Source organism: Boleophthalmus pectinirostris, unplaced genomic scaffold (genome assembly GCF_026225935.1).
Source record: "Boleophthalmus pectinirostris isolate CB_2022bp ecotype Guang Dong unplaced genomic scaffold, ASM2622593v1 HiC_scaffold_5, whole genome shotgun sequence".
Taxonomy (NCBI): Eukaryota; Metazoa; Chordata; class Actinopteri; order Gobiiformes; family Gobiidae; genus Boleophthalmus; species Boleophthalmus pectinirostris.
The window spans coordinates 19,548,677-19,563,414 of record NW_026571404.1 but is presented as its reverse complement, the minus strand read 5'-3'; the positions used below and the strand labels follow the sequence as shown (position 1 = coordinate 19,563,414).

Here is a 14,738-nt window from a genome sequence, read left to right as displayed (position 1 = left end):
ACAAAACCTATACTGTCTGCCAATATCGTTCTAACAATGCATGCGCTGGAATCTCTACATCACAGGATCTCACCATCGCCTTTGTAGCCCTCTGTAAGGTACACTTCAAAGACACACGGCGATTGGAGAGATCAAGAAACTGAATTTTCATGAGGAGAACAGCGGCTCCTCATGCCTCAGTGCTTCTCTGGGGGCCGGGGACTGTTTCCAACACCCCCACCCCCCCACTCCCCTCTCATGTTGTTCCTCCATCACTATCTATAGGAGCTAGAATCTACATAGCCCGTCACTTGTGGCTGAGATGATCTGCTCTTAGCCTGCGCATTACACCTGACACAGACGTGGTTGCCCTGTCTGCTGATGTATTGAGCAGAGTCAGTCTTTATAAGGGAGGCTTCTCTGTGTAATGGGCCATTCCAGTCAAGCTTACGGCATCAGTCATTTGTCTCTTATATGGGGCTTTATTGCTATGGAAGTATGCAGTGTATTTATGTAGTATATAGTCCATATTTCTGCTGCTGATGTCTAAGCAAAATGGAAATGGTCGATGGAAGTGTTCAATTTATGCACAAACTCAAAAATACAAAGGGAAATACAGAGGCAAATGCACTGTTGATGTAGTAATACGCCATTCCTTGAGAATGCACACGTTTGTCTGATGTAGACATAGATAGACATGGACAAACTTCATTGATCCACAAGGGAAATTATCTGGACATAGTAGCTCACACATCAATAGATATATATATATATATAATATAAGAGCAAAGATATAACTGGTAATAATAAATACAATAAAAAAATAAGAAGAGACCGGTGAGATCAACAAATCTTTTAGGCATAATTATATAATATATATGTACAAGTAAAATAAATAAAATATTCAAATATAGTAATGCAAGTATATCTTTTAGCTGTGCAAGAGGAGAAAGAAAGAAAATCTCTAGCTAAGCAGGGTTGGGCTTGGTTAATACTTGGATGGGAGTACCAGATGTCACAGTGAGGCAGCAGTGGATCTAGTGCATACTGTTGTGTCTTTAAGCAAGACACTTCACCCACCTGGCCAAGAATGAAGTGGTGTGTGAGTGATAGTCAGAAGGACCAATAGTTTGATAGAATAGCTGTAGTATTTGCAGTAGTTGTTCTTGCAGTTGCAGTATATGTAAGAGCACAGTTTGCACAAAATCCATGTAATATGAATGGCAGTAAAAAATAGTGTAAACCTTTGAGTAATTCTTCAAGGTTTTTGGCAAAATAGAAAAATAAATGAGGCTAAACTGGTGTGAAATAAACAATATTAATACAGCATATATGTAACACATAAAAAGGCATTCAATTCCTTCCACAGAAAGTTCAAATCCTTCACCCCTAACTTCCACTTTTCAGCTCAGCACTATTTTCTTCTTAATAGGGATTCTGACCCAGGCCATTTTACCTCAGTGACCCAAAGGCAGTTTCCCAAAGCTCTCCAAATGGACTATTTCTGTTATCTTTTGATTTGTTAATGAAAAGCTGTTCTTATTTTACCCTTCTCTTGTTTAGTCACTCTTCCATTTTGTCTCACCTTGCACAGATTCAGCATCGTGGGTAAAAGTGAGATAGTGGTGCAGCATCTGGTTTTAATGAGGCAGTGCAGAGTGTGGCCCATGTGTCTGCGTGTCACGTACAGCTCATTACAGGCACAGTTGTTAAGGAAACCAACTTGCTTAACTACAGTCCAACACGACTTTAAGCTACAGCACAATTTAAGAGGTCTTCTATCTATGATTACAGACCCCTCAGGACAAGTACCTGTGTTATGAGACCCAAACACAATGGTTCAATTTAAGTAAGCTATATGAATATTATATCTCCTGTTCTATTCACTTTCATACATAGTACTGTTTTAATTTGTTTTGTTGGAGCAAGGAAGTTGATGGAATGCAATAATTATTATCATGTTATCATGACTCAAGGTGCACAATGTTGCACAAAAAATAAAATACTAAATAGAGTAGGATAAAGGATTTAAAGGAGGTTTAAGCTATGTTATAATGCTGTTACCTCATCAAAACCAGACCTGGAATTGTGTTGTGTGTCATTCACACACCCTTCATTATTAGCCTACATCCTAAAAGCTCAAATTGCTCTGTTCTAACTTATGATGACATGAAGCTATCATTTACCGTATTTTTCGGACTATAAGTCGCACCAGCCAAAAAATGCATAATGAAGAAAAAAAAAAAAAACATATAAATTGCATTGGACTATAAGTCACACTTTTTGGGGAAATTTATTTTATAAAATCAAAAACCAGGAACCAACATTTCATCTTGAAAGGCAAGTTAGAGTAATAACGATAGAACAGAGAACAACAGAGTGTTAACATCACATATGAACAGTTCTTCAGATAACTATAGCATAAACAACAGAACAAGTTTAACAAACTCTTCATCTCACTCCAAATCACTAAATCCAGTGAATTCTTCATCCTTGGTGTCACTTCTGAGCAACTCCACGACCTCCGGAGGCAAACCAACCTCTTCTGCATAGCTGTTGTCAGATTCAGCATTAGTTCCAGTTAGAATTATTCCGGCCTTTCTGAATCCCAACAGGATGGTTTCAGTTGTCACTGAAGTACAGGCTTTGTCTATCCATCCAGTGACTTCCAGGAAAGTCATAGGAGGGCACATCCTCCCGGTTACTGTGAAGCTGTGTTCTCTATCCCCACTTTCCACCAGTTTCTCACAAGTTTCTTACTCACTCCAAACTTTCTTTCTGCTGCTCAATTAACCTTTCGGCTGCATATTTCATTGCTTGGAGCAGGACGTCAACTCTTTCTGCAGGAGACATGTGCAGTAGAGTGCCAAATGACAGTGGTCTAGGAGTAATAGGAGTAGCAGATACAGACACACAAGCTGAGAGCGCCCCCTCGCTGCTGTCAATGTGAAAATTTTAATATATAAGTCACACCGGAGTATAAGTCGCAGGACCAGCCAAACCATGAAAAAAAGTGCAACTTATAGTAAAAAAAGTATGGTACCTTTTTAGTAGAAGGCAGTTCCAGAGCTGAAATTCCAGTAAAGGTGTATAGAGTTTAAAAACACAGTGAAGCACTTCCTGTATTACCACATGACATCATCAGGTGGAACAGAGTGTTTGCTCGTTGCGAGAAGAACCGAACCTAAATATGCAGGTTTTGTGTGTTAAACATGAGTGAAAACAAAACACAACTCCAGGTATGCTTGTGATGAAACAAAATTTTAACAGATCAGAAAATAGCGTAACATTCCTTCAACACTGTTCAGAAATGGATTTGAATAGTTACTTTCAAACACGGGTTAAGGTACAAATCTGGTCAGGTACAGCAGAGAATCATTCAAGTCAAGTGTATCTCACAACTTGTAGCCTTTTAGTCATTTATTTGTCCCTGACCTCTTGTGAATGAAGTTATCCTTGACCCTGTCTCACAATTCCCTCAAAATAGCACAGTTCTCTCCACCATGTATTAATAAAACCAAAGACAAACTTGTTACATTTTATATTCAGTTGGCTCAAAACCTCTCAATGCTTAATATAAACACTGACAGTATTTTTCTGTCCCCTTTTTGTTTAGTTGCTATCAATGCCCTCACAAAATGGTGCAAAATTATTTCATTCACTGTCTTTCTTTTACACAATCCCCTAGATCCAAAAGCAGTATTTTTGGTCCATTACTGATTGATTTAGAGAGCATAACTTATATATTGTAGTGTTATTATTATCCGTGACTCCCTTTACCTTTTACATTCGCCAGCAGCCAAGTGCAGGGTCAGCCTCTGCTTGTACTCCTATAACATACAATAGTGGTTTTACATCATATGCCTTTGTCCGTGATTGATGCCCTGCTCTTGTGCCTTGTGCACGAAGAGCGCTAGGGCTACCACGCCTGCCTGTTAGCTGTGATGGCAAAACAAACGCGCTGCAGCCATAGCTCAGTTGTCAAAGTGGTGACAAATGAGTGCACCACCACCAGCAGCAGCAGTAACAGCAGTATAGCAGTAGCAGGAGTTGTCATAGCTCCAGCCCGGACTGTGAAAGGTGCCCTCTGTCTCCACTAGAAACAATTGATTCTGTCCAGGGCTCATTTCGATCACATGAGTTGGCACCCAGACCTTGCTTTTGTGAAACCTTTGTCAAATATGTATACACTGGATCGATTTATCTGGCAACATGTCACGCTAAGGGAATAAGTATAGTCAGTGATGGGAAGAAAATTGATTTAGTTGCAAAATACTGAATACCTAAATTAAAATGTATTTTGTAATGTGTTCTGATACATGATCCAATCAGAGTACTGTATTCCAAATACTTTTACATCAAGTTGCAGGTAAATTACAGTATAAAAACTCAACATATGATTACAAACAGAAGCTTTCTATGTGTTTCGCTGCTATGCATTTCCGATCACTAATTGGAAATGGGAAAAACCACATAAACACAAGAGCAGAGCTGTCTGTTTTTCTCACAAATTTTATGTAGTTTGGAGCCTAAATTGTGTGATCAAATACCACAATGTATTCCTCCAACATTAGAGGTACTCCAGTTTGTATGTATCTATACAATAGGGCTGGGAATTACAGGTCCCTCACAATAAATATGCGACATGGCTTGCAAAACAACAATATAACAATATACAAGCAAAAATCTATATATTCCACAGTGTTGTTAGTTGCCACAAAATGTCATTGTTCTTCTTGATTTCTGTCCAAAAATTCAGTCAATACGTGATACAGATTATGATAAAGCATTATTATTATTATGAAAAAAAGCATTTATATTACCATTATATATAAATTTCATATACAAAATAGTAGTACTTCTATTACTTACATTTATACTAGTTCTGATAAACAATTTTGTCCTGTTAATGTGATTTTTTGCAGTATCGAAACATGTTCAGATCTAGTTTTGATATTAGTTTTAGTATCTTTTTTTTTTTTTTTTTTTTTTTCAAATAGCACATGATATTCTTCAATATAGTTCACTGTTTTACAAGGAAGGCATACTTATTTACAACATTTTTGTTAAAGCACTGCATGCACATTTCTGTATGATCTTTTTCTTTGGTCTTTTTTTTTTTTTTTTTCCTTTTAATCAAAACATTGAATTTCCAGACTGCATTACTGTCTCTCAGAAGCAGCTAAATTATGCTGTTTAATGAAATGTACCAAAATATTGATACTATTCATTATGACTTTATTATATACATACACATATTTTGACAAAAAGTAAAAAAGGCTGTCATCTGTCATCACAATCCCAACAAAACATGAAGTGAAATCTCCCTAACTGTGATAAATAGTTCCTCCTGTGCTAAAACCCTGGCCTACGGAAAGGATTATTTTCTCCCAGCAGTTGTTGCAAACACACAGAGACATGCAAACTGATTGAAGTCTTAAATAAAGCCATGTCTGCTTTTGAGGACAGAATCAAACGCCAACATTCAGACAGCGGCCAGTTATCTGTGCATTCTAATTTTTGCCTCTCACATGTCTACTTTAAGATTTTTTACATTTTTTTTTTTTTTTAAATTCAAAACAACAAATACAAATACAACTAGTTACTGTATGGAACAGTCACAATCAAATTTGTGTGAGTCACAGAGGAAAACTAGTCTATGTTTGACATACAATAAGATATCCCAAACATAAACCATGATGTCATGTTGTTTGTTGAAATATTCCAAACCAGTGTGAGTAAAGTAGTCCTTTGTCCGTCTCAAGTCAGTAAGTCCCGTCGTCAGTCCTAAAGTCTGATCTAGTTTTCTCCCAGTCTTTGCCACTGATTCTCACTGATTTGTTCTAAATAAAGTGTCTTTTTAATCTCAAGAGGTTTTTAAAAAATGTGTGTCATTCATTTTTTTTTAATATATAAATAAAATTAGAAAACAAAAAAAAAATAGCCATTAAAACAATACATTTGATCGGATTGTCTGAAATTTTCATCCAATTATTTCCAAAAATACAGTGGAATATTTCATTAACTGTCTCCTTGTGACTGGATTTAATTAATTAGCTTGTTAATTTTGTTTTTGTCTTGGGGGAAAAAACATCTGAAACTAAAAAAATTCAAACCAGGAACTATTCAAAATTGGCACTAATAATTATGAATATGTGCTTCCTTGGGCTATATTTATTTGAAACCACAGTTTTCAAATCAAAATCTAAAACTAAGGGATGATTTAGCTAAACCAATAAACCGATATTTCATTTCAGAAGAGTCCATGGGTGTCGAATGAAGAGAAATTAGAACCATTGTCATAGAATTTAACAATTTAAATCAGTATATTAACTTATCTTTTGTTTTTTTCAAAGGTTGTGTACAAAAACAACGACGTGAGGCTGGAGCTGTCCCGACTGGCCAAACAGGGTGATCCTAAAATGAAAATCCATGGCACTGTCGCTTTTAAATGTGAGAACGTGGCCACCCTGGACCCCATCACCTTTGAGACCCCCGAGTCTTACGTCATCCTCAACAAGTGGAACGCCAAGAAGACCGGCTCCATCTCCTTTGACTTCAGGACCACCGAGCCCAACGGACTGCTCCTCTTCAGCCATGGAAAACCCAAACAGCCCCCAAAGGACTCCACACCAGTCAACCCCCAGTCTCTCAAAGTGGACTTCTTTGCCATTGAGATGTTGGATGGACACTTGTATCTTTTGCTGGACATGGGCTCAGGAACTACCAAGACTAGAGCGGTCAACAAGAAGGTCAACGACGGAGAGTGGTACCATGTGGACTTCCAGCGAGACGGCAGATCAGGTGAGGGAGCAGTTAGTTACACACCACATTCATATTAGATAATAAATTCACTCCGAAGATAATTTTCAAGAAGCGGAAACACAGTATATCCTCCACAGCCTAAACTTACTGCTGTCCTTTGTATAAACACACAAATGCATGTTACGTCAGTTATGTCTGAAGCGCACTGGCCTCATATGTCAGAGGTCCCTGAGTGAGTTCTGATGGGGTGTAACTTTGTCCTCTCCCACACGTCCTCTAAGCCTCAGGTTTTATTGCTTTGGTCCCAGTTGATTTGCTTATCTAAGCAGTCATTTGTTAGTGTATGCTTGTAGCCAAGGCCTCGCAATGTCATGCTGCAAATTAGATATACCCCTGACCAATTTCTCCACTCCATCTCAGGAGGTGGAAATTAGATTAACTGTTTCATTACCCCCAAAGCATTATGGGAATACCCTTTCACACTGAGTGATACACAATTAACATTTATATTTGTGGCAGCAAATTAATAATTTGATCACCGTAAATGGACTGTTCATATTAAATATTAATGCAACAGGTTTGTCAAAAGACTTAAGTAGGTCTATCAGAAAGAGCATTTGTTAATTTATGGTGTGATCTCTGAATTTGTACTGGAAAACTCAAACAGCATTTCAGAGTCAGAATTTGAAAATCCAACATGGCAGCACCCTCATTTTGTCTGATTTGAGCACTTTCCTAGTCTTACTTTATTGAATCTTTGAATCATTTGATGTATGTTTATATTTGTCATATTGAGGACAATGACTTTATGGAGTTCTTTTCAGTTTTTTATTTTTATTTTTTATTTTTTTTATTAAGCCTTACACATCTTATTTGCATTATAAACATTTTGCAGTTATAAACTGACTATACAAGAATCCACAGAGTAAATGTTTGAAATGTTTTATCAAATGTGAACACTAATCTCCGCAGTTCAGACATGTCCCTCCCAAACTGTAAGAAACATTGTCTTGCTCAATTAAATCATGTTGATTATCAGCGGTCCGCCCCCTCTCTCTCACCCACACACACACACACACACACACACACACACACACACACACATGTACATACACACACATGCTCGCACCCACACACTCATACACACACGCACACATGCGCAGACACACAGAAACACATGCACACACACGCACGCGCGCACACACACACACACACACACAGTCTTCAGTTGTTCCCACTGTCTGCGTTACCATGGAAACAGGAGGTGGTCTCGGCCCGGGCTGAGACAGTGCTGCTGAGCTCTGCACTAATGACATTTCAGGAGAACTTTTTCCTTTTCTCAAGTCGAGACATGATGATATTACTCATATCACACACACTGGTGAAGTCATGGCTGCCCACTGGAGACTAGGAACAGGAAAAGTATAGTTTAATCATATAGTGTCCTGCTTTTTACCAGCTATTTGTGAACAAGATAATAAAGGTCAAATTATATATAGAGTTTGTTTTGCTCATGGAACTCAAATGAGGCGCTTTTTATATGATCTCATATTATAGTCATAGTCATATTCAACAGCTTTAAAGGTCTGCTATGTAATTTTTCAGGTCGGTGTGCCAGGTGTTTGTTTTCATGGATTTTGCTTCTGGCTGGAATGTTCCATAGCATGGCATTATGCAAACTTGTATATCTCCATGTAGACAAGCAGGGTGTGCCAGCCAAGTTATGGGTCAGATCTGTGGAGACTGGCTGACTGAATTTACAGCAAGAATAAATGTTCTTAAGGTATTAATGCATGGAATTAATGCAGGATTATCAGCAACTTTGATGCAACGCTATGGAACATTCCAAAGTAATAAAATGGAGACAAGCAGGTGGTAGGCCCCCACACTGAGAAAAGTTACAAAGTGTACCTTTAAATTGAGTTTCCGTGTTACATATTGTGTAGTGGCTGGGACATATGAAAATAAATTGTGGGTTCAACTGCTGAGTCAATACTGTGAATAACCATGTTGTAGCAAACATATACTATATTTTTATGAAATTTTATCGCCCTATATTTTGTCATAAAGAATGGCTCATGAAAAACAAAACATAGTTATATTCTAAATTTAAATCACTATCTTAACTGCAACTATGACAACAGATGTAAAGTGATCAGCTTTTTTAAAAAAAATAAACTAAACTAAAAAGTTTTTTAGTTTACTTAGTTGTGCTGCATAGGAGCCTGAGTATAAATGGACCATTTCAGACCAACCATCTCCTCATCTCTTCACCCCGATGCATTAGAGACACTCTGCTTTTAAGTGAGGACCCTCACTGAATACGCCTGGGGTCACTCACTGCTCAGTTGTGGTTATACTTCCTGCCAGCTCACCCATACCACCACTCAAGTTTAGTGTACACAAACACACACAAACACGCACAAACACACGCATACACACACATACACACACATAGTCCCTAGCTCCCCTGGTCTACGGAGAATCCAATCACGCTGAGATTTGGCCGTATCGTTGTAACTGGATTGTGGTAATCCGCTGTCTAACATGTAGGGGAGAGTGAGGGAGGGTTAGGGGACATCTTGCTGCGTCTGCTGATGGAGGTGTGCAAAGATCTGAGCTGTCACAGAGCCCCCACCTGCAGCTCCACTGTGGATAAAGTCAGACATGGAGAGTGCAGACTAGTTAGACACCCACTTTTATATTGTTGCTTAATGTGTGGTGTTTTACTTCACATTTGGACTGGTTCATTTCACATTGATATATCAGAGGTGGAGACTCCTTTGTTTTTTGTTAGGGAGAATTATCTCATATATCTATATCATAAATAATTATAATCAAAATCAAATTAAGGAAAACATTATTAGCTGCATTATGTTGTTAACTCCTGAAAAAAACTAAATAAAACTAAACAAAAAATATACCGTATACATTTTCTCATGGGGTCTGCTACCTGTTTTGTCTGGAATATTTCACTTTATGGTATAATATTCAACCAATCTATCTCCACAGTAAGAAACACTTTTTTGTGCAATAAGAAAATGTAATTGAATAATTGCTGGATGTGACTAAGTTTCATGTCATACTGTGGAACATTCCAGGTGAAGCATTAACATCTCCAAAGAGAGAAGCAGGTGGTATACCCTTCATCCGAAATGCTTACACCGTGCATCTTTAATGCCCTATATACCATATGAATTATGGCCATACAATATTTAAAGTATTGATACTTTGCAGCTGATGTAATCAACATGGGAGTGTGAACGTAACTGAAAGCACTACTCTGTAAGAAGCTCTGTTACTCAAGCAAGACTTTAATGTAAGCTTTATTTTAACAGAGTCTGACCAGAAAGAACTGATTTGGTTGGGACAGGTGAGCTGATTTGTGCGCTTAAGCAAGTGTCTCACACATAAAATTACAGTCACAAGCTTGCTAACAGTTTTTCAGTTAGTCACTCTCACCTTTTTTATTGAAAATCAAATTCCTAAACAGTGCTTGTATTGTGCTATTTAAATTCATTTAGGATTTTTTCTTGAATTTTCAGATTATATTAGCTCTCTCTGGTTACTGTTGAACATCCCACCAATAAAGATGCATTTAGAGCGTGATGCTACTGCAAAGTATCAATATTCTTCTTCCATGTTGTTGATGGCACATGTCCCATAGGAGCATACAGTGCTCCTGATGTAACATAGTCTGACTTTGTTTGTACAGCTGCTTACTGCACTGTGACAAGTGAACAGACCCTAAACAGCCACTGTGACACACTTCTGCTGTTTGCCACCAACTGCTCTACAGGCACTACAGGTTTATTCATAGCAAACCTCTTTTGTGTACATCAAATCACATACTTACATCGTATATTGTGGTATTCAAAATTGTAATACACTTAGATTTTGGGTTTGCATCTTATGAGTCACAGTGGACAGCTCAATTTATTCAATAGCTTGGGACAATGACTGACCACTCCTTCTGACCGATTAAAACATATTAATATAGCTAGTAACACATATTATGTTAGCAGCAAAAATATATTTGTGTTTATTGTATTCATTAAATACATCTCTCAGTGTAATGAAATGGGTGCTTTTGTGGTAATGCCTCATGTGAGCAATAGGGGGAACCCAGGAGCCCATGCCTGGAAATGTGTGCGGTTGATTTTTGAATAAGCTGTAAACCTAGTACATTTGTCAGTACATTAAGTGTCCACAAATCTTGCTGACCGCGTTGATGCCTGATCCGGGCACCTGATCCGGGCACCTGCTCCGCTCCCACAAAACTTTGGCTGCTAATGAGTTTGATGTAGTGCGCTCGTTAGCCCTAACCTGAAGGGAGCTGTTCTGGCCGCGTGACGGGTGGGCCCTGCCAAGAGTGCAGAGCGGTGGAAGTCACAGCAGCTGCAGCCTTAGGAGGAGGAGAGGAGGAGAGAAGAGAAGAGGGGTGAAAGAGAGGGAGTGGGGTAGAAATGGGGAAGGAGGGGGCAGTGGGTGGCCGAAGGAAAGCGCTGGAACAGATGCCCGAGGGCAGGACCCACAGAAAAGAGCTCCAACATGTGAGTTGGTCCTGTTAATCATTGTCCACAGATCTCTTAACCCTAACTCACCTCTAGGGGTGATGAAATGGGCTTATGGTTTGTTGGGTTTACTTCCAACAGTCACACAGTAAAGATTACATAGAAAGGTTTATTGTTTTAGTTTCATTCATGTCTTTTTCCCCCTATGGAGTAGCCACAGCAAATATCCAAATTCACAGAGAGCAATGATTTCCATGCTCAGATTGAGTAGTCCAGAAAATCAATTGCAAGTTCTTTCTGTCACGGTCAACCATGTACTCTGCACTTTTGCATGTTTTGCCAAATGACAGTATCCTCAGAATCAGAGCTGCAATTAAATCACCAACCCTTATTGCCAAAGTGAGCCTTTCTATTGAATTATCTTGTGTAGTCCCACAGTAGTTGCCTCAAAAGCAATTTTATTTTTATTTGATCAAACAGATAGTAGTAGTTAGTAGTAGATATATCGTCAAACAGTGAAACAAATCACTGATATAGCTGACCTCATATCTGCCACCCTATGTATTGTACACATAATTATTGTCTCCACATTATATGAAATTTCATTGATAGTCTTTGAATTTGTAAGTGCGTTCAAAGCTCTTCCACTGTACTCACAAACAGCCAGGTTTCCTCATCTTTAGCCCGGGCAGTGTGCTAATAGCTTCTCCATATCAGCCACAGCATGGACCTGCCACTCAAAATGCAAATCACCATAGCACTAGTATTTATGGCAATTTCATTTTGGGCCCTCGTTTGCCCTTCTATGTCACTCTCGGCGTGTATCTTCCCCACCAGAATAAAATGGATTACTGAATGAGGACACAGCAACCATTAATTAAAGAGCCACAATGGTCGCCACAGCACAGACACAGTAACAGATCCATATACAAATGAATCACCTGCTCCCTGCTCACAGTATGGCCTTCTCACTGCCTGCTTTACAGTCCGGTCATGTCCACTGTTGTTTACCGCGCTCCAGATCGAGAATTAAACCTGAATGAGGGTGATAAATCATGGCAGCACTACACACCAACTTTCATCGCGGGTTTATGTGTCGGAGAGGAAAAACAGAAGGCCGCAGTCCGTTAATCAAGTTCAGAAAGATGGCTACAATTTCTCGTGTTGGTCCGTGGGCTGAAATGATGGTGATGGAGGAGTACTGATTTTTCTTTTCCTCCTCTTTCCTCTTTTATGAGCACTGCCTTACAGATAAAGGAGATTTATTATGGGAATAGGTGGCGAATGGAGAGGGCACTCTTAGGGATCCCAGAGTAGGCTCCTAATAGAGTGGCTGTGCTGTGATTAATGTGTCTTATCAACAGTCATCAGTCATTGGAAAGTAAGAAAAGCCTGCCCCTGTCCACACAGATAATGCTAATAAGGCTAATTTCTTCATCAGCAGTGGTGTAATGGTGCAGCTCAGCTCTAGTTTGAGGCGTTTCATCCTGATAAAGAGGGTTTCCTGGAGGTTAAAGGTCAATGCTCATTCATGTTCTTAGACAAATTATGAAATCTAAATCTTCAATCAAGTAAATGCCCTGAAAGCAAAATAAAGTTGACCTGCTAAAGTGAATTGTTCAGTATTGTAAAAAACATTGATGCTACTGTGCTACCAGTACAAATACTATTGCTACTACAATAACTAGATGCTAATTACCAGTGTAACTACTAGAATAACTTTATATATATATATATATATATATATATATATATATATATATATATATATATATATATATATATATATATATATATATATATATATATATATATATATATATATATATATTTAAGTAGGGATTTGGATAACTCTGCTTTACACTCCAACACAACATGTGCTGAGTGCTTCCATCAAACCAATTAACCCTTCCAGACCGACGGTATCGTATACAATACCTGGGAATATGTCTTATGTAACTGTGCATAACTTTCCAACCATAAAAGATAGAAACTTACTTTTTCTCCTTGAAAAGCTGAGAAAAGTGGCTTTCCTAGCATATTTCCAGCATTATCATATTATCACACAATATGTGATGACGTAGGGAAAACAAGTGTCCAAGTGGAACTTTGTTTTGCATCAAACACATGCGCTCCTTCCATTCTGACCCCAAACTTTGCCGAAGAGTGTAGTGAGTCAAAATGGTTATGTTCATAACAATTGAAAAAGCCGCTCTAAGTGCAGTTATTCCTCAAATAAATGACAAATTACGCATCTTAGTCTGTGTAATTGCATCCCTTGCTATTTTTATTTGAAAGGTTTGTGTCACTCAAAATGTACAAATCCAAATGTAATATCCACTATAGAAAGGCAGGAAGTGATGTGGCTCTCTGTGCCCTAGACCTGACAGGAACTATTTCCATGACTGGGGCCATTACACTTTGTTTGTTTGTTTTTTTGTTTTTTTTGAGGCAATAAGGATATTTTTAGCTTACTTACAGACATGATATTTTGCACTTTAGTAGCTAAGGCCCTAAATTACAATTTTTTTTATGTCCAAAAAGTTGTTTATACATGTTTGCTATGTGTTTTGTATGAAAGAGTGTGAATTTTATTTTATTTTTCTTCTTTCATTTGTATTTCTGGTCCTATGTCTTTTATTACAGTCATATGACACAATTACAGCATGGAGATTGTGAAATAACATTGAAAAAAATTGAAAAAAAGATGTATAGCACTTCATTACGGGGTAAAAGGGGGAGTTTTAGTAGCAAAATAAAAATTAAATAAAATCCAGGCAAGGACAAATTTACTAAAATTTCCTTCAGGTCTGGAAGGATTAAAGAAGTACTATTACACTACCACTTCTGTATTAATGGCCTACCTATGTCTGGCTAAAATCAGTTGGGAGCGTTAGATTGCTTTTCCTATTTACATTCCATCCAATCAAGTAAACATATAAGAATTAGTTTGTGTCATTGGTTGTTTAAAAACCATAATATTTAAATCATGAAAAGTGCAATAATTATTCTTTTTGTTTTGTTTTTTTGTGCAGGTACGATCTCCATCAACACACTGCGGACAGCCTACACTGCCCCTGGGGAGAGTGAGATTCTGGACTTGGATGATAACCTGTACTTGGGCGGGCTGCCTGAGAACAAAATGGGCCTGGTGTTTCCTACAGAGGTGTGGACTGCTTTGCTAAACTACGGCTACGTGGGCTGTATAAGGGACCTGTTCATCGACGGACAGAGTAAGGACATCCGCCGCCTGGCCGAGGTACAGAAGGCCGCAGGGGTCAAACCATCTTGCTCCAAAGAGCCCATGAAACAGTGTCTGAGTAACCCCTGTCAGAACAACGGCATCTGCAGAGAGGGCTGGAACCGCTACGTGTGCGACTGCTCTGGGACGGGCTACCTAGGCCGCTCCTGTGAGAGAGGTAGGCTGTGGCTTTAACGTCTTACATCTAACATCTAACAATATTTACATGAACACACACT

At 38.5% G+C, this 14,738-nt stretch overlaps 1 protein-coding gene across 25 annotated transcripts in view; it reads left to right on the top strand.

Moving 5' to 3' along the window:
* Window positions 1-14,738, top strand: part of LOC110156860 (neurexin-1a) — a 319,412-nt gene that overhangs the window by 113,467 nt on the left and 191,207 nt on the right. For all 25 annotated transcript variants that reach the window (XM_055162538.1, XM_055162536.1, XM_055162534.1 and 22 more), the window contains 2 exons: window positions 6,336-6,783; window positions 14,294-14,677. In XM_055162538.1, the coding sequence (XP_055018513.1) occupies window positions 6,336-6,783; window positions 14,294-14,677 (832 nt within the window). The remainder of the gene's footprint in view (window positions 1-6,335; window positions 6,784-14,293; window positions 14,678-14,738) is intronic.